Here is an 18,350-nt window from a genome sequence, read left to right as displayed (position 1 = left end):
AGAAATCGTGCTCCGGCAGCACAGCAGCAGCAGCAGAAGGCCCCATTAGCTAAAGTGGTGCTTCAGGTTAAGAACAGTTTCAGGTTAAGAATGGACCTCCGGAACGAATTAAGTACTTAACCTGAGGTACCACTGTATATCATTCTTGGGAAAAATATGAGATTGTCGCTGGTTAATGACCAGCTTGATCCCGTCCAACTCAGTTGTAGCTCCCATGTACTGCTGAAGGGATCCCAAGATGGTATTAGAGAAGCTTATTTCTGTCTACTCCTTGTGCACATCTGGGACACTCAATGCACCAAGCCGTTACAGTGATAGGAGGTCTGTGGATGCCTCCCATATTCACAGCCAACCTTACCCTCGCCAATTGATCCCGGAATGTAAGTTTGAGCTGATAAGAGGGGCAAATTTGGATAGGAGTGTGGGCGGTGTGCATTGTCTTCCTGTGGCTCATAACAGCTTGGCACATTGTTTGCCTACGCACAATGTGCTGCACTCCAGATGTCATTGAACTACAACTTCCATCAGCCCCAGCCAGCGTGGCTGTTGGTCAGGAATGATGGGAACTGCAGTCCAACATCATCTGGGAGACACCACATTGGCTGCTTCTGCCTAGAAAGATGCCTCTACAGATAGTGCTGTACTTAAAGCCAACAGGTTTGAACTCGTAACAGTGAGTTTCACATGGTCACAGTGTCTGTGACTTTTCTTATCAATTAGCATTGGCAATACTGTAGGAGTGTTTACTGGTCAATGGTGAGAATGGTATATAAAGAGCTATCAGTTGCAGATCACATGGTAGCATAGTATTTACACATATGAAAGTCAGAAATGGCTGTCTTATTCACAAGTGGTGAAACCATGAGAGGTACACTTAAATTCCAAATCTGAACTTTACCCTTAAATTATTTTACATGTGGTGGAGCAAACTTAACTCTCTTAGTCTTGGTATCAGTTTTACCTGGCCTTCTTAATAACTGTTAACGCTGCTGCCTTTGTTAATGTTGGTTATTTAAAATAATTTTATTTATTGTGTTTTTATTTATTGAGGCAGCAGAAATATAAATGAATATTTCAACAGCAGATATACGGCAAAGTGAAATACCCAAATCTTGTGCGCATTGTTACAAGGGATCACAAAGTGTAAAGAGTGTTCATGCTAATTGAAGTATCTGTTTTCTCAAAACCTAAAGATGACACAGGCTAGATTGAAGATAAATATATATTAAAAACACCGCATGATTCATGATTGTAGATGACTGTCGACGATCCCATCTCCGGGATCCTATGAGGCTGAAGACTCGTCTGGTTATACCTGGCGGACCCTTGATACAAATTTTCCAGGACTTCTTCAAGTCTCGTGTTACAGCTGGGGAAACTTTCAATTTCATGCAAGGATTGTACCTGCACAAGGATTACATCAGGGTCAATAAATTTGTGCTCGGGAAAGGTAAAATTTCTTTTTGGAATAAAAACCGACCTTCCCCAAAGTTTACAGATTAGCAAATGAAACCTGCGTAGTGGGAAAATCCTCTGTTAATAGTGTCAGATCTCCACTAAAATCCAGTCTGGTGCCAAATACAGACATGGCTTTTCCTATCTTAGTATAAAACATTCAATTATAAATTGAATTTCCATTGAAGGTATTGACGGTTCTGTTTCACCATTTTTAGCATACTGTGTTGCTTTTTTTCAGGTACTCATTTAGACGCTTTCCCTAATAAGTTGACTCCAATGGAAGAAAGTCTGTACCTTGTGGATGGTGGCTTTTCCATCAATTCTCCCTTCCCCTTGGTACTGCAACCAGAGAGAGATGTTGATGTCATCCTATCATTCAATTATTCTTGGGAAGCGCCATTTGAGGTGAGACAAATCATTGTAGCCTGCCAAGTCAACTTGAGGTGGTTGGGGTTTTTTGGCTTGTTAAGTTTTCTTGGCTTGGTACTAGCTCAAGTTCAGCTGAAGTTTTTCCAGTATGGTTCCAGTTCAAGCCAATGAGCATAGGGAAAAGGTGCTAATAATTGCCTGACCGTTTTTTATGTCCCTCTCATACTTCAGGTCTTAGAATTGACTCAGAGGTACTGCAAAGAACGGGACATTCCTTTCCCAGAAATCATCTTCACCAAGGAAGATAAAGAAAATCCCAAGGAATGTTATATGTTTATGGATGCTGAGAATCCCAAGGTTCCCATAGTCCTTCACTTCCCTCTCGTTAATGACACCTTCCACAAATACAAAGCACCAGGTAAGCACGTGAGCTTACACAACCTGCATACAGGTACAGTGGTGCCTCGCAAGACGAAAATAATTCATTCCGCGAGTCTCTTCGTCTAGCGGTTTTTTTCTGCTTGCGAAGCACGGCCATTAGCGGATTAGTGCTGTTAGCGGCTTAGCGGCTTAGAAAAAGGGGGGGGGAGGGAAAAAACTCGCAAGACTCGCAAGCCCATAGGGAAATTCGTCTTGCGAAAAACGGAAAACCCTTTCGTCTAGCGAGTTTTTCGTCTTGCGAGGCATTCGTCTTGCGGGGCACCACTGTATCTAGTTGTTATTCCCAAGTAGAATGTTGAACTGACTGAACATTTTGAACATGATTTTGGTGTGGTCATTAAGCTGTTCTGTAGAACAGCAAAAGGTGAGGAAATGAACTGAGTGTCCTCAGAACAGTCTATTTTAAGGAGTAGAACTTGAAAATCTAAATAGAAAATTACTAATTCCTTTATGAATAAGCTCTACCCTACCAACCAGTTCTGTCACGTATGCTGGTGATCTGGTTTAATATTTCAGTGGTTTATAATTAGCTAGTGGGACAGCATCAATACTGACATATTATGAAGAACTTGGGTCATCATTTTTGCTTGGGAATTCCAGTAAAAACACACAAATCTTAAACATGAATGTTGTTGTTGTTGTTGGTTTTTAAAAATATTGTTAATGCTTAATTTCCACATAACAAATTATCAAGCCATATAATCACCAACATAATCCCCCCTTTTTTATCCCCCCCCCAAGGACTTCCCTCAGCTCCTCTCTCTGATTTCGCTACACATATTTTCTCTGCATATTATAAAATTGTAGATATCCTTACATATCTGTCCATGATGTTATCAACAATAAATTTGTATATGTTTATTCAAAACCTGCCAAGGAGTCCAGTTCATTTTTTTGTATTTTTAAACGATTTGTATAAAGTTCCCATTCCTCCTTGAAATCACAGTTGTCCTTGTTTCGCAGTTTCTGTGAAACATGAATGTTGTTTTTTATAGTGCAAGATACATTTTCTTGGAAATTTGGAAGAACAGGGAGCAGTTAATTTAATTGTCATGGTTAGCCAACTATCCCCCCCAGTTGTTTAATTAGTTATGCTTGTTTGCAATGTGGTATAGTACCGTATTTTTCGCCCCATAGGGTGCACTGGCCCATAGGGCGCACCTAGGTTTTTTTTTGGGGGGGGGGAATAAAGAAAAAAAAATATTTCCCCCCCAGGCGCGGGGCTGGGGCGGGGGAAGCCTGAGCTTCCCCTGACCCCAGCCAACAGAACAGGCTGCTGTCCGCAAGCCTTGGGAGCCCGGCGGGAAGTCGCGCCGGGCTCCCAAGGCTTGCAGAGAGCTGCCCGAAGCCCGGGGTGCGCTCCCCAGGTTTTGGGCTGCAGGCTGCTGTCCGCAAGCCTTGGGAGCCCGACGGGAACTCCCGCGGGCTCCCAAAGCTTGCGGATAGCTTCCTGAAGCCTGGAGAGCGAGAGGGGTCAGTGCGCGCCAACCCCTCTCACTCTCCAGGCTTCAGTGAAAGCCTGCATTCGCCCCATAGGACGCACACACATTTCCCCTTCATTTTTTGGGGGGGAAAAAGTGCATCCTATAGGGCGAAAAATACGGTAAAATGAAGTATATAGTAAAATGCAGTCATGTTCATACTCCAATTAGCCCCAGTCAACATGATCAGTTGTCAGGAAGAATGGGAGTTGTGGCCCTCCAGATACTGTTTGACTACAGACCCCTCATTCCTGCCTCAGAATAAGTTTGAAGGAAGGTATTCACGCAATGTATCTTTTCCCTCTCCTCTGGCTGCAGGAATAGAACGTGAATCAGAAGAGGAGAAATCCTTTGGTGATTTTGTGATTGGAGGAATAGACTCGCCATACTGGACACTAAATTTCACCTATGAACCGGAAGACTTTGACAAACTGCTAGAATTGAGTCGCTATAATGTACTGAATAACAAGGAAGTTGTTTTTAAAGCATTAAGTATGGCTTTAAGCAGACGAAAGAAGAAAAGAGGATTAGGGTTTCTTTGAAAACTGGGAAGTGAATGGATTGCAGTGCTTTTATGAAAGATCCCAGTAGAAATAAATGAATCTTTGCGGGGTCCTTTTTATGTGAATGGATGTTGCACTGCGAAATTCTCTTCTGATTGCACTGGAAACTTAGGTTTACATACAAAGAAAGCTGTCCTTTCCTTTTTCTGTTCAGTAAGAAAAATTTGCATTGGATAAAACATAGCAGTAGGTTTCCAGTGCTACAGGTCCAATATTTAAGAGGTCCATTTCTGAATGTCCACTGGGGTATATATTTCATCTGATATCGGGGTGGGGAAATCTGAGAACTGTTTTATATTTATTTTTATTGTAATCATATTGTAAATAGTCTTAATCAAAGAACATGAAATTAATGTTACATGTTCTGCTGGGTAAAGGGATGCAATTACTACACCTTGAAAGAATACCTTTGAAGAAGAAACACTGATACCGTCAAATTTAACCCTCATCTTGAGTGATGGGCATTCTACATCAGTGCACAAAGAATGTTATTTATTTTAAGAAATCACCATGTGTTTGAATAATGAGGACAGAAGTCTTCATATCATGGAAATTCACAAGTGATTTTTTTTTTTTTTACAAAACTTTTGTTAATCTTAATTTTGGTAATGAAGCACAACAATACTTTTATAAATAAAAAATATTTTTCTAGTCTCCCTGTCATTCTGAGCATTTGATACATGTGCATTGATTGATTGATTGAATGAATTTATATACCCGGGCGTATAGGGTCCACTGGGCTAATGTAATGCTGGACTTCAATTGCTTAATAATAATAATAATAATAATTTATTATTTATACCCAGCCACTATATGGTCTTGCGTCATATATTCATTAATAAAGTCCTTCTCCATGAAAATAAGCAATGTTTCACCTTTGACATTTGAACTATGACAGTTAGACAGTTTGGTAAAAGTTCTTGTAGAATTTACTGCCCAGTTTCCCCCCCAATTTTTTAAAATTAGTTTTCACAATATTATAAACAAACACACACACACACGACAAACAAACAAACAAAAATAATAGCCTTATTGAAAATTACAGTTATTAACTTTGTTAAGTGACTTCCTCGCTTCCCCTTGGTTGAATTTCATTGCATGTCCTTTTAACGGTTTTCCAAATCCCAATTTTTATGAAATTTAACTTAAACATTAACATCCTTAAATCTTCACCTAATGGTGAAGATGTTTTCCATGTTTAATGGAATTAAACATATTAATTCATCACTTAACATAAATAAATTCCTAAGCCCATTAAGTATCTGCAAGCTATTTTCAGTTAGTTTAACTTAACAAATTTAACTAAATAATCATTAAATTTATCCCACTCTTCCTGATACTCCTCCTCCTTCTGGTCGCCGACTCTTCTGAATTTACTGTCCAGTTTACTGAACCTCTAGGATTCAGTTAATAAGATCTGGATCATCCCAATACCAGTAGCCGCTAAGAGCTGTTGCACTTTGGGGTCTAAGCCAAGGTGACTACGAAATATTTTGTTGTTATTGATTTACATTATGATTGAAATATAAAATGTTAAAGTGAAATGCTTCATGACAGTGGCATGTACCCAAAGACCCTTTTGTGTGACTGGAAAACACTTCTGCTCACACAAGGCGGAGAGCTGGTTGAATACTGCACTTTATTGACATTTTGGCGCCTGGGTGAGAATGCTAAGTCCTTAACATGTTAAACCAAAAGAGTTTCTTTTTTAATGAAATATAGTTAGTGATCATGACAACCCGTGAACTGATCTTGAACTGTGCAACAGAGAGGTTGCTTAAGTGTCCCGTATCAAAAGCTGCTTTTCCACTTCTTAGTGGTCTAATAAGGCAAACAACTTCAAGCCTTTAAAATTGCTTATATTAAGCTTGTGGAGTGGCTTGTTTATGCAGGTTTGCCTCTTTAAGGTCCTCGTCATAAGAAGTGTATATTTTTCAATCTGTGAACCTTTCAACCAGTTCCATTTTTTTTAAATGCACGAACATTGAAAAGGAACATCCAATGCACAAATAATTTAAATGTCACACCAAACAGGAAATTCATAACTGAGGATAGTTCTCCACCCATTTTTACACCTATAGTTAATCATTTCTGCAGCAAAATGATGGGTGGGATAATTTGAGATAGGTGATACTGAATAAAAATAATTTGGAAAAGGAGGAGGGTTGATACTTGCTGTAGCAGAAGAGTAGATTGAAAACAATGACGGAGAGTTCTTAGCAGAAAGACCATGCACTGTAAATTCACTTTTACACACAGCATGAGGACCACTGAGGATATGTGGTGGGAAGTCAGGAATCCTGTTAAGGTTCTTACCGCAGTGTGGAACACAGAGAAGAGGAGGGCTATTGACAAAGCATGTTCTCCCTCATGGAGAGCACGTGTTGCGGTGGGGGCTGACGAGACACCTCATTGTTGCTAGGCAAAAGGTTTGGCCATCTTTTAAGCAGGGGCGGGCTGGGGAAATTTATATGTAGCCATTTAGTGATTGACACCCCTATTTGTTAAATACATTCCACACAGCGACAAACTTCCTCTTTTCGCTGCGTTCTTCGGATCACCCGCCCTCCTTCCCTAATGTTAGGCTGTTTGCTTGACCTTGCTATGCCTGTCATGGGGTCATCTGCTTTGGAGCAGGGGCCTGGTAGGAATTTTGTCCATTTGGCTGATTGGCTGGTGCCATTTGGTTTTTGTCTACTGCGTAGCAAATCGTCACAACTTGTAAGGTTGCGGTTAGGCATTGGTTTGGGAATTGGTTGGTGGAGGGGTATGGATTTGGCTGTGCCTGCCCCTCCAAAATGCTGCTGCTGCTGCTGCAAGCGTTTTCCGTTAAAGGAACCCAGGGGCTCACCATGCTTTTGTCCAAAACCCCCTGGCAAGGGGCTAGGGCCATGCAAGAGCCCCTGGGAGCATTCTGGGGTGAGGTGAGGCATGATTCCCAGTCCTGTCTCTCTCCCCAGGTGACTTACCCTTTCTGACTTCACGGGGGGAGCGAATGTCAGAGCTGTCCCCATGCGGGGTCAGTTAGTGCTACCAATGCCTAAGCAACCACTCACATTGCTTAATTTTAATAAAGTTGTGGCCAAAATTATGCCAAAAACCTTAAACAAAAATTAAGTGTCATTGTGTTTTTATTTGGGGTGTCTTGGGGACCTCGACGTGCAACAGATGTGCCTGACTGGGCACTGCAGAACTTGGCCAGAGCAAAAGCGGCAAAAGGCCCAGTGCATCATTCACTTACTCAAGTAGCTGCCCAGAGGATCACTTTTGCATGGTCAAAGTTTTAATGAATCTAGAAAATTTAAATATTGCATATGTTTTAATTAAAAGATCAATAATTTTGTTGTTGTATGAGTGGGGCATTGTTGCTTTTGTTTGTTCTTAGGGTATTTATTTTTGTGTTTCTATATTGTAAACTGCCCTGTGATCTTCATAAGAAGGGCGCCATAGAAATTAATAATAATAATAATAGTCAGATAAAACAGTCTAGATCATATGACCTGGACCAGGTTACTAAAGGTGATATATGGATTATGTTCTAGTGACTTCTTGTTAAAATTATTTGTAAACCTATACAGGAAAACGTGTTTTTTTTTACAGCTGAATGTGAGTATGATGCTGTGATTTACAATGTTGGAGCAGTGCAGTGATCTAATATTACAATTTTGTATTGCTAAATGAAGTGGTTACATGTTGGCGATGCCAACGCAATGAATCAAGAGGATGAATGGTTATCCTAAGGCTTTTCTCATGGCTGTTTAAAAATAAGCAAATAAGCAAAAGATTTTTAAAATCATCATCATCATCGCTATGTTTATTTCCTGTATTAACAAGTAGACATTAAGCAAACCTTTAGCACACACTGGGTTTTGAAATGGACCTTGCTTCACATGCCAATTATAACTGTGAGAGAAACGACCTGAAATGTTAAGGTCAAACTGTGACACCTCCTTTGTGAGGAATTTTGCTTAGCCTACACCCAGGCACCCATGGGCTGGGAGCTCATGACATCTCTCAGTCGCTGACAGCACCAATTCGTAGAATCAGCCACCAGTGTCAGGGACAGTAATTGGGGCACCATTTGTCCTTGCTATTCTGCAGATCGGGTGTGTAATGCTACCTATGTGGTTTGGTATAGTGAGGAAACAGCCTCATAGTGGGGTATTCTGTTGAGCCACCTGCAAGTAGGCAATGCCCTAATGCAGGGGTAGGCAACCCAAGGCCCGTGGCCCGGCTGAGGCCCAATTGCTTTCTCAATCCGGCCCATGGACGGTCTGGGAATCAGCATGTTTTTACATGAGTGGAATGTGTCCTTTTATTTAAAATGCATTTCTGGGTTATTTGTGGGGCATAGGAATTTGTTCATATTTTTTTTTTCAAAATATAGTCCAGCCCACCACATGGTCTGAGGGGCGGTGGACCGGCCCATGGCTGAAAAAGTTTGCTGACCCCTCCCTCATGTATGCAACAGCAACCAGATTCGATGTTTGTATACAAATATATGCAATATTTCTAAGGCTTTTTGAGCAGAAGTGGCTTGTTCTTCAAATGAAAAGCTATTTAGTGTGATAAAACTATATTTGCGTCTACTTAACAGCTGTAGAAGTTGGTTACTATCTTGTATTATAAGCCCTTATGCATCTAAACCTGCACTTTCCTGCCTTCCAGAAAGGGAAGAAAACTTTGCAAGCTATTGTTGCAATTGTACACACAGCAGGTAAGAGTTTCCTTTGTGAGACACATGAACATAATGCATGACCTTTTTTAAATAATAAGAAAATAGCATGCATTTATTTTATAGAACTAGGGAAGCTAAAATGCCTCAAATCATAGTACCATAGAGATGGAAGGTACCCCGAGACTCACCTAGCACAGTCAAACCTCGTTTTTTGAACATCTTGGCTGCCAAATGTTTTGGAAGCCAAATGCCGAAAACCCAGAAGTGAATGCTTCCATTTTTGAACACGCCTCGGAAGTCGAATGGCTTCTGAGGTGCATTTCTCAATTTCCCCCATTGAACTTGCTGATTTTCGAACATTTCGGAAGTTGAACAGGCTTCTAGAATGGATTACATTTGAAAACCAAGGTTCCGCTGTACACAGTATTCCAAGTGTAGTTGCACCAAATATAAGGGCATTCTTATATTGGCAGTTTTATTTTTTTATTCCTTTACTAATGATCCCTAACTTAGAATCCACCTTTTTCAAAGCTGTTGCAAACTACATCTTCACTTTCATTGAACTATTCCCCACAATCCAAATAACTCTTTCCTGGTTGGTCACCACTAGTTCAGTCCTTATCAGTTTATATGTGAAGATGGGATTTATTTGTTTAACTAATTAGCCTCTATGTGCATCACATCACATCACATCACATCTGCTTACACTGAATCACATTTGCCTTTTTACCGTGCATGTGCCCAGTTTGGAGAGATCCTTTTGGAGCCCCTTGCAATCTATATTGCCTTTTAAAGGTAAAGGTAAAGGTGCCCCTGACCATTAGGTCCAGTCGTGACCGACTCTGTGGTTGCGGCGCTCATCTCGCTTTATTGGCCGAGGGAGCCGGTGTACAGCTTCTGGGTCATGTGGCCAGCATGACTAAGCCGCTTCTGGCGAACCAGAGCAGTGCACGGAAACGCTGTTTACCTTCCCACTGGAGTGGTACCTATTTATCTACTTGCACTTTGATGTGCTTTCGAACGGTTAGGTTGGCAGGAGCAGGGACCAAGCAACGGGAGCTCACCCCGTTGCAGGGATTCGAACCGCCGACCTTCTGATCGGCAAGCCCTAGGCTCTGTGGTTTAACCCACAGCGCCACCCGTGTCCCATATTGCTTTTAGTACTCTGATTAATTTTACCACCCTGAACCACATTAAACTGCTGGCAGTGCTGCAATCTTCAGTCCCCTGCAGTACAGCTAATTTGGGTACTGGCTATTGTACTAGGTAAAAACTGATGGCTACACTGCATGATTTAACAATCTGGGCATGACTTGGTTTAGCATCTGGAGAAGCTCTGAGGTCACATTTGGTAATGGATACCAGGAAAGGAACTCTGGAATTTTGTCAGCTAGTGATGTGCATAACTCAGTTGGCCACACCATAAAAATACAGTGCAAACTTGTTTAAAATAATAATTTTCTATTTATATGTGCACGGAGCACTCTTAAAGTATTTGTTTTTAATCACCGAGGGTGGGGTTGAATTTCTGCTTATATTACAACGATTTCCAAGTTCTGTCACTTTAAAGGCAGACACAACCAGGACTAGTCCCCTTCAGTCAAGGAACCAGTTCCCTCAAGCACAACCTGACATTTTTCTCATCTGACTGCATGAGGCTTGAGAGTACAGGATGTCTGAGAATCCAACTACCAGTTTACCGGAGGTAAATTTAAAAGTACAGCTATTCAATAAATTGGTTTTTTTTATACAGCGTATCACCTGGAAGGGGAGGGGGCAAATGGAGGGACACATTCTGGGCTTGTGTGTGTGTGTGTGTGTGTGTGTGTGTGTGTGTGTCTACATATGCAGTACATGCACTACAGGGTCAATACACTTGAGGGCATTTCAACAAGATTAGCATGTGAGGGGTGGAATCTGTACATATATAAAAACGCTGTGAAAATGCTTTTTTTAAAAAAACGTTTTTAAAAATGCATTGAATTTTGCATAGTTCATTGTTGCCATCTAGTGTCACATCTGTGGTGCTTTTTTCTGGGGGTACGCAGGGGTACGTATACCCCTAAACATTTTGTGAATCTTTGTACTTTTGCCCATTTACTGTATTTATTTTTCCTGATTTGAACTATAAAATGGTGATTTTCTTGAGAGTACCCCTAAACATTTTTTAAAGAAGAAAAGCACTGCACATTTGTATACTGTACTTTACAACACATTTAAAATGTTTTATTTCCAACTGTGTAACTGAGTACAAGGTCTTGAGATTAAGTAGGTAAAGCATTGTATGAGATTCTATGAGATTGTAACTCATAGAAGGGTTCTTTTAAATATCACCTCCTCATCTGTTTTGAACCTTACCTTCAAATTACTGTTCATGTTCTGGGTTAAAGTACCTCTCAGATATGCTCCTGTCTTATCATTCTACAATTCTGAGATTATCTATTCTGTTCCCTTTTGCTGGTAAGTGTGTGTAGTTAAATTCAGTTTTGTGACTTCATCAAATCATACATTTACTTTGCAGATCCAAACCTTCCCCACTTCTCAGCTCACTGTGAAAATCTTGCAAGCTAGAAATATCACTGCAGCCGACCCACGTGAGTACCATATTTCCTTCACATTTTGGTTGCCTCTCTTCCATGAAATTAAAAGGACTGGTAACCAGAAAAACAAAACATGAAACATTTTCAACAGATGGTGAGAGTGGAATTCTAAATTCAGGTTTTAACTAGGGATCAAAAATATTTGGCAAAGCTGGAATGCTTTGGCAGGTTTTTGAAGGAACCACAGACCTACCCTTTTATATGTATAAAGACTCTTTGGCCTGAGAACAAACTTGGTGGGACACATAGGTTTGTTTCTAACTAAGTCCTACTCCTCCTGAGGACTCAGTTACACAGCTGCAATTCTAACATTATAAGTATGTTATAAGACTGTGACACCAGATGGCTCTGTAGAGCTCAATGGCAAATTGCATATATATTTTATTGCAATTTTTAATAGTATTTTAATAGCATATTTAATATCTGTTTGGATCCAGCCTCAGAGAAGTCTCGCTGAATTCAATAAGCATGAGTCAGTCATGAGCAATAATTTCAGTAGGTCTACTCTAAGTAGACCTTATTTGGATACAGCTCACAGTCATGCCATTTGATGCTTAAAAAATAACCCCTTTCTAAATATTACACAACACAGAGTACCACCTTATTAGTTTAGGACTCAGAGGTAGCTACGTTTTACGTATAAATATAATATGTAAGTGAAGACTGGTATACATGTAAAATTCTACACAGAAGCTGTCCTGGTCATTGATGTGAAAAGCAGGGTCACTACACATTTCAGTGGGGAGGAGCCATAACTCAGTGGGTAGAGCACATGTTTTCCGTGCAAAAGTTTCCAGGTTCAATTCCTGGAAATTTCTAGTTAAAATAAGAATCAGGTAGTACAGGCTTCCTCAGCCTCAGCCCTCCAGATGTTTTTGGCCTACAACTCCCATGATCGCTAGCTAGCAGGACCAGTGGTCAGGGATGATGGGAATTGTAGTCTCAAAACATCTGGAGGGCCAAGGTTGAGGAAGCCTGAGGTAGCAAGTAATGGGAAAGACTCCTGCTTGTTTGAAAAGCTTCCAGTCAGAGTAGATAATATTAGGCTAGGTGGACAGATATTTTGACCCTTGGTATAAGACAGTCTTCTACGTACTGCCATGTAGTTTTAATATGTAGAGCAGCCCTTTATATGTGATTAGTAATATGCCAAGGGTGGTAGTCAACTAAGTGTTACTCAGAGTAGACCCATTGAGATTAACCAACATGACTCACTTATGACAACTGATTTCAGTGGGTCTACTTTGAGTAACACTTAGTTGACTAACACCCCTACTGTTTTGATAAGTTCGGTATGTGTAGTTGGTATGGAGAGGTTTGCAGACAGCTCAGAGATGTATTGTTTACCTCCATCCTTCTGTGCTATATGTCTGTCATGTCATGTCAGGCCAGTCAGCGGGTGTGGATGAGGGACAATTTCTCCCTCCCTCTGTTAAAAGGTGTCATCTAGTGCAGGGCTTTACTTTCCCTCACAGAAGTGAATTATTAAGGGTGTTCATTTATATGGTAGAAAAATAAAGGAGTGTACCTTGGGCTAAACTGGCTCTTTATCCCTGCAGAAGTTAGGTCCAAACCTACCTAATTTCTTTATCTGAAAGGTGCCAAACTTAATACAATAGAGTCACAAAGGTTATCAGAATTGTGATTTTAGTGCTTGGCTTTAGATTCTTACTAAGCAAGTTTTTCTCCCTGCTTTAGTGAGTGGAGCTGACTGCTATGTAACACTATGGCTGCCAACAGCTTCGCAGGAGGAAGCAAGGACTCAAACAGTCCTGAATTCAAGTGCACCTGTGTGGAACGAAACCTTCTATTTTACAGTACAGAATCAAGTGAAGGTAAGGAAATGGCGTTTATGGCATTAGTCTCAGAGAATCTGCATTCTAGAATTTCTCTAGTAGCTTAAGATGGGCAAGTTTTAGTTCAGATGAATTTGAGGTCCTAACATTTAACACAAGCACATACAATTTTTTTAAGGCGCTTCCTTAATTTTCAGAACACCCTGGAACTGAAGATTTACGATGAAGACTTGCTCACCACAGATGACCTTCTCTTCACTGTCCTTTTTGATGTAGCTGAAGTCAGCCCTGGAGAGAGATTCCACACAACCTTCATACTGAATTCAGAGGTGCAGAACAAAATACCTTGCTTTATACTTCAGTGGAGGAGAAATATTTATGTGTGTGCCTCGTGAACATTTTGATTATGTAACTATATTATCTGACATCATATGCCATGTTTGAAGAAGGCCTGAATGACGCTTACCTGACTTCCTGAGGTGAGTCGCCTCTGCTTATCAGGAGGGCAAGGTGGCAGGGAGAGCAACTGTGGTGCAAATGCTCTGGCAAGAGCACCGGATTGGCTCTGTCAGTGTGTTTGCACTGCGCTGCACTCCGTCTCCTGGTAAGAGCAGGCACTCAGTTGCTGAGAGGTCAGGTAAGCATCTCTAGCCCACCTGTAACTGGCAAACATACTTGCTTTGTGTGGATCCTTTATTTAACTGAAGCGACACTGTTCACACATAAGGGGGAGAGGTGTCAGCAAGCAGGAGGGACCCGTAAGGTTTGTAGAAGTACCCCCAAAATCCCCCTTTTTTGGGGGGGTGGTTGGGGGGTTGCCAAAGTAGGCTAATGAGGGTTGAGGATGCTGAATGTTGGTGGAGCTGTGGGAACGATGGACAACAGGGTGGGATATAAAATGCATACAATTATGCACAGTGTAGAAAAGGTGAATAGGGACATTCTTCCGCCCCCACTTAATACTAGAACCGGTAATCATCCAATGAAACCAAATGGAGGACAAGCAGAAGGAAGTAGATCTTCACACAGTTGAACTGTGGAATCACTAGCCCCAGGTGTAGTGATGGCTGCCAATTTAGAAAAATTTTAAAGGAGGTGTGAGCCTGGCACTGAGAGGAATTGTAATTCAGCAAAACCTGTAGGGCCAAAAGGAAGAAGACAAATTCATGTAGCACAGGCATGTACGGCATGTCGATCGTGAGCCCCCAGTCGATCGATCGCAGGGCCTTTCTCTGCAACCTCAGATGATGCTGCAGCAGCAGCAGCAGCCCCTGCGCTGCCGGTCTCCACAGCGATGCAAGGCTGAGCAGAGGCGCGAGGGAGCTGGGGAGAGGTCTGTGGGATGCTGCTGGAAGAGTGGAGGCGGGCTTAGCGTGGCTTTCCCGATTGGGAGAGGGGAAGGCTGCCGGAGATGGAGGGAGGCGCGAGGAGGAGCCGCGTGGGAAGGCTCCCTTTGGCAAGCAGGGAGGGAGGGAGGGCCGGCACTGCTGTATTGGGATCCACATCAGCTGCGTGGCTCCCTTTGACGGGGGGGAGAGAGATAGAGATAGTGCTCTGGTTTGAGGGTGGGCGGGAGGAGAAGCGTTGTGCAGGAGAGCTCCGCAGCCCAGCTGGTTTGAAGGGAGAGAGAGAGACAGCTGCTTGGGGTGCGGGGGAGAAAGAGCTGGCTTGGAGGGGGGCGGGAGAGAGAAAGGGCTGGCTTGTGGGGGGGGGGGAGAGAGAGCTGGGCTGTACCCGCCCACCCTGCACCCATCCTGCCACCCACCCTACACCTTTCCCTACATGTCCCTGCTCCCTCAGGGGAAGCAGCCAGCGCCTGCCCGCCCACCCTGCACCTATCCCTGGCTGGTAGATCACTGCCAGTTTATGATATTGGATTGTAGATCACAAGCTACTTGAAGTTGGACATGCATGTTGTAGGTTAAGGCAATCCGCAGCTGATTATCAGAATAAGGACTGAATGGAGGAACAAGTAGGACTTTGGGCTATTCCAGCAGGACTCTTCTTATAGTTTTATGGCTGAAATCCTGCAATGTTTTGCTTCACTTGCCACTCATATTCAGTTAATATGAAAAGCATCTCTTTACTTTTTTTTGTTTTTTAAGCAGATTCTTTTATTATTTTGTTGCTGATCCCAGCCATCTTTTTCTTTCCAGAGTAAGGAAGAACTGGACGTAGAGTTCATAATGAAGGAAAAGTATGTAGTAATAATAGGGAAGTATTCTGGATTCTTTATAAAATGTGGTGTCATGTCAGTTTTTTGTTTTTTTAAAAAAATATGGGTTTAAGTTAGTGCATTTATAGATGTCTTTGTTTATAACAAGCTGTGAATTTAATGAGCAGGAGTCATCAAGATAGCACAACTAATTACATATGCTGTCACTTTGAGCATTCAGGGTGCTGAAAGCTCCCAGATGATAGACTTTAGCTTGTCTAGGCATGAATTTAATTGTGCATAATAAATCAAACAATTGATGTGGTTGCTTCTTCTGTTTTTCAGTTAATTACCTTTCACCAAAAGTTCTAGTCTTCCTGAAGTAAGCATGCTCTTCTTAATTTAATTAAATAAAGCCTGCTTTATGCCTTTCCTCCATTCTGGGAGCATGCCGTACGAAATGTGATGCAGGGTGTTTGCTGATCCATAATGTGGAATTGAAACCATTACAGGTAGATTTCAGGGGCTGTTTCACACTTGCCATTTTTTCTACTGGAGAGATAAGGTTGTTCTCTATAATTCAAGTAGTATACATAGTAAAAGCAAAGTATTTTCTTTCATATCACATAAAAAACAAACTGCATTGCTATTGCTTTAAATGTTGTACATTCAAACTGTTGGGGAAGTATCATCTAACAAAGAAAAAGATCTCTATGTTGAAATATACTCAGAGTCACAAAGTGATTTCATGCTCTTTCTTCAGCTCATAGTGGTGAGGAGGAATGAATGAATGTCCCCTCAAAGTATCTGCTTTATATACATTATTTACACAATGGGCTGCACATGATTGGCTAATTCCGGAATTCTACTGTAAGCCAATCTGGTTGTGGATTCGCTTCTATCTGGAGAATGATTGGGTGGTTCCTGCCAACCAATCATACTGCTGCATTGTTCTAGGACCAATCAGACTGCTGCATTCTGAATCCTATTGTTCTAGGACCAACCAGACTGCTGCGTTTTGGATCCTATTGTTCTAGGACCAATCAGACTGCTGCAGTTTGGATCCTATTCAATTCATTACATAACAATGTTATGGGGAAAGAAAGACTAGCAGGCATGTTGAAGTGCCAGGTATGTCCAAAGTCCGTTTTGGGGGCCTAATCCAGCCCCCCAGTTGGTTTAATCCAGCCCCTGTGGCAGTTTGTTTCCTGGGGTGTGTGTGTGTGTCCTAAAAAAACCTCAACAACTTCAATCTGAAAAAAAGTTCAACAACTTCAACCCGAAAAAAAGGTTAACAACTTTGGTCGGCCCTCACGGCCCTTCACTTCATCAAATCTGGCCCTCTTTGAAAAAAGTTTGGACACCACTGTAACCCCTGAAGAACCCATAATGTATCACACCACAATTTGGGAGTGTTCCTAAATACTATCAATTTTTATAAAGTACCGTAATAGTTCCAATGGAAGGATTTTTGGAACTTTTTCGTAAAAGCATATAGTGAGTGATTATTAAAACATGTAGGCTTGGATCCAGGGATCATAGAATAAGGGTTGTCTTGCACAAATAGAAAAGCAAAGTAAAATTTGATTATATCCAGCAAAGGACGGCGATACACACAGAACAAACTAATGTGTACATCTGTAGCAGGCCCAATTTGATTACCATTAAGCACTTTTAAGTGGGTGCTAAAATGAATCACATAGATATTCTCCCCCAACTGAAGTTGAAGGAACTTCAGGCTGCAGTCTCCTAAACATGCTTACTAAAAGTTAGGGTGTATTGGCTTGCTCTGAGTAAGTGCTTTAGTTGGTGTCTAGAGTTTGTTGTTGTCTAGACTGGATGTGAGTGAGGGTGGGATTCCTTTTGCATGCCCTCCAACATTTCTCCATTGAAAATAGGGATGCCCAGTGCCATTTTCCTAGAAAAAGAGGTGCCAGAACTCATGATGAACGCCTTCCCGTTCTCTTATACTGTAATGGCAATGGTACCCACCTGAGAGGTGCTGGAAATGAGTTCCTGTTGAAAAAAAAGCCCTGGGGATGTCCTATTCCATATCCTCCAAAACTTTTTCAGTGGAATGGGGATGTCCTACAATACTCTTCAACATTTCTCCAATGAAAATTGCGACATCCTAAGGAAAAGTGGGACGTTCTGGGATCAAATCAGAAACCAAGATGGCTTCTGTAAACCCAGGACTGTCGCTGGAAAATAGGGACACTTGGAGGGTCTGCTTTTCTTTATTGCCTGTGGCTCACACTCCTTCCTGTAATCCTGCTTTGCCAGGCCTCAGTTCGCTAAATTTGTAAGGCAAGTTTGGTTGCTAAGAAAGATGTATTCAGTGCAATTGTTTTTTAAAACTTGCATTTCCCCCCTTCTAGTTTGGATCGTCTTGAGAATCTCTTCACAAACAACATCATAGTGGTAATCTTAATCCTTTAGATTTTGTGCATCCTTTCATTGTTTCTGGAATGTAGTTTTAGGTGAATTATAATTTAATATATACACAAAAGGAACTAAAGGCTGTGGGGTGGAGGACTATGGGAGACAAATGTTAAAGAACTGCCTTTAGAGGCAGCTCTTCATGAATGCTTGACCATTTCAATAAATTTGAAGCTTCATTACTTGGATTATTGTTCATTTTTCACAGGCCCGTCCAGTTTCTTGCTTGAATGTTTGTGTTTCCAAGGAGAAAAGTGCGAAGTATTTCAAAGGTAATTCCAGGTAGAGATCCTACCCCACCTCAGCAACAATTAACTCTCTCTTTTCTGGGAATCAAGAAAATTGATGCAGATATAAATATTTTTCTTTA

At 41.5% G+C, this 18,350-nt stretch overlaps 1 protein-coding gene across 1 annotated transcript in view; it reads left to right on the top strand.

Annotated features, from left to right (window-relative positions):
* PLA2G4F (phospholipase A2 group IVF) overlaps positions 1 to 18,350 on the top strand; it is a 60,590-nt gene that overhangs the window by 18,306 nt on the left and 23,934 nt on the right. Inside the window, exons 17-25 of the mRNA XM_081839043.1 lie at positions 1,256 to 1,450; positions 1,697 to 1,863; positions 2,059 to 2,245; positions 4,068 to 4,289; positions 13,289 to 13,425; positions 13,584 to 13,715; positions 15,543 to 15,583; positions 17,920 to 17,962; positions 18,189 to 18,252. Coding sequence (XP_081695169.1) covers positions 1,256 to 1,450; positions 1,697 to 1,863; positions 2,059 to 2,245; positions 4,068 to 4,289; positions 13,289 to 13,425; positions 13,584 to 13,715; positions 15,543 to 15,583; positions 17,920 to 17,962; positions 18,189 to 18,252 — 1,188 coding nt within the window. The remainder of the gene's footprint in view (positions 1 to 1,255; positions 1,451 to 1,696; positions 1,864 to 2,058; positions 2,246 to 4,067; positions 4,290 to 13,288; positions 13,426 to 13,583; positions 13,716 to 15,542; positions 15,584 to 17,919; positions 17,963 to 18,188; positions 18,253 to 18,350) is intronic.

Source organism: Podarcis erhardii, assembly GCF_964252035.2.
Source record: "Podarcis erhardii genome assembly, chromosome: 1".
Lineage (NCBI taxonomy): Eukaryota > Metazoa > Chordata > Lepidosauria > Squamata > Lacertidae > Podarcis > Podarcis erhardii.
Note: the sequence above shows the minus strand (reverse complement) of the source record. Positions and strands in the feature narration are given on the sequence as shown.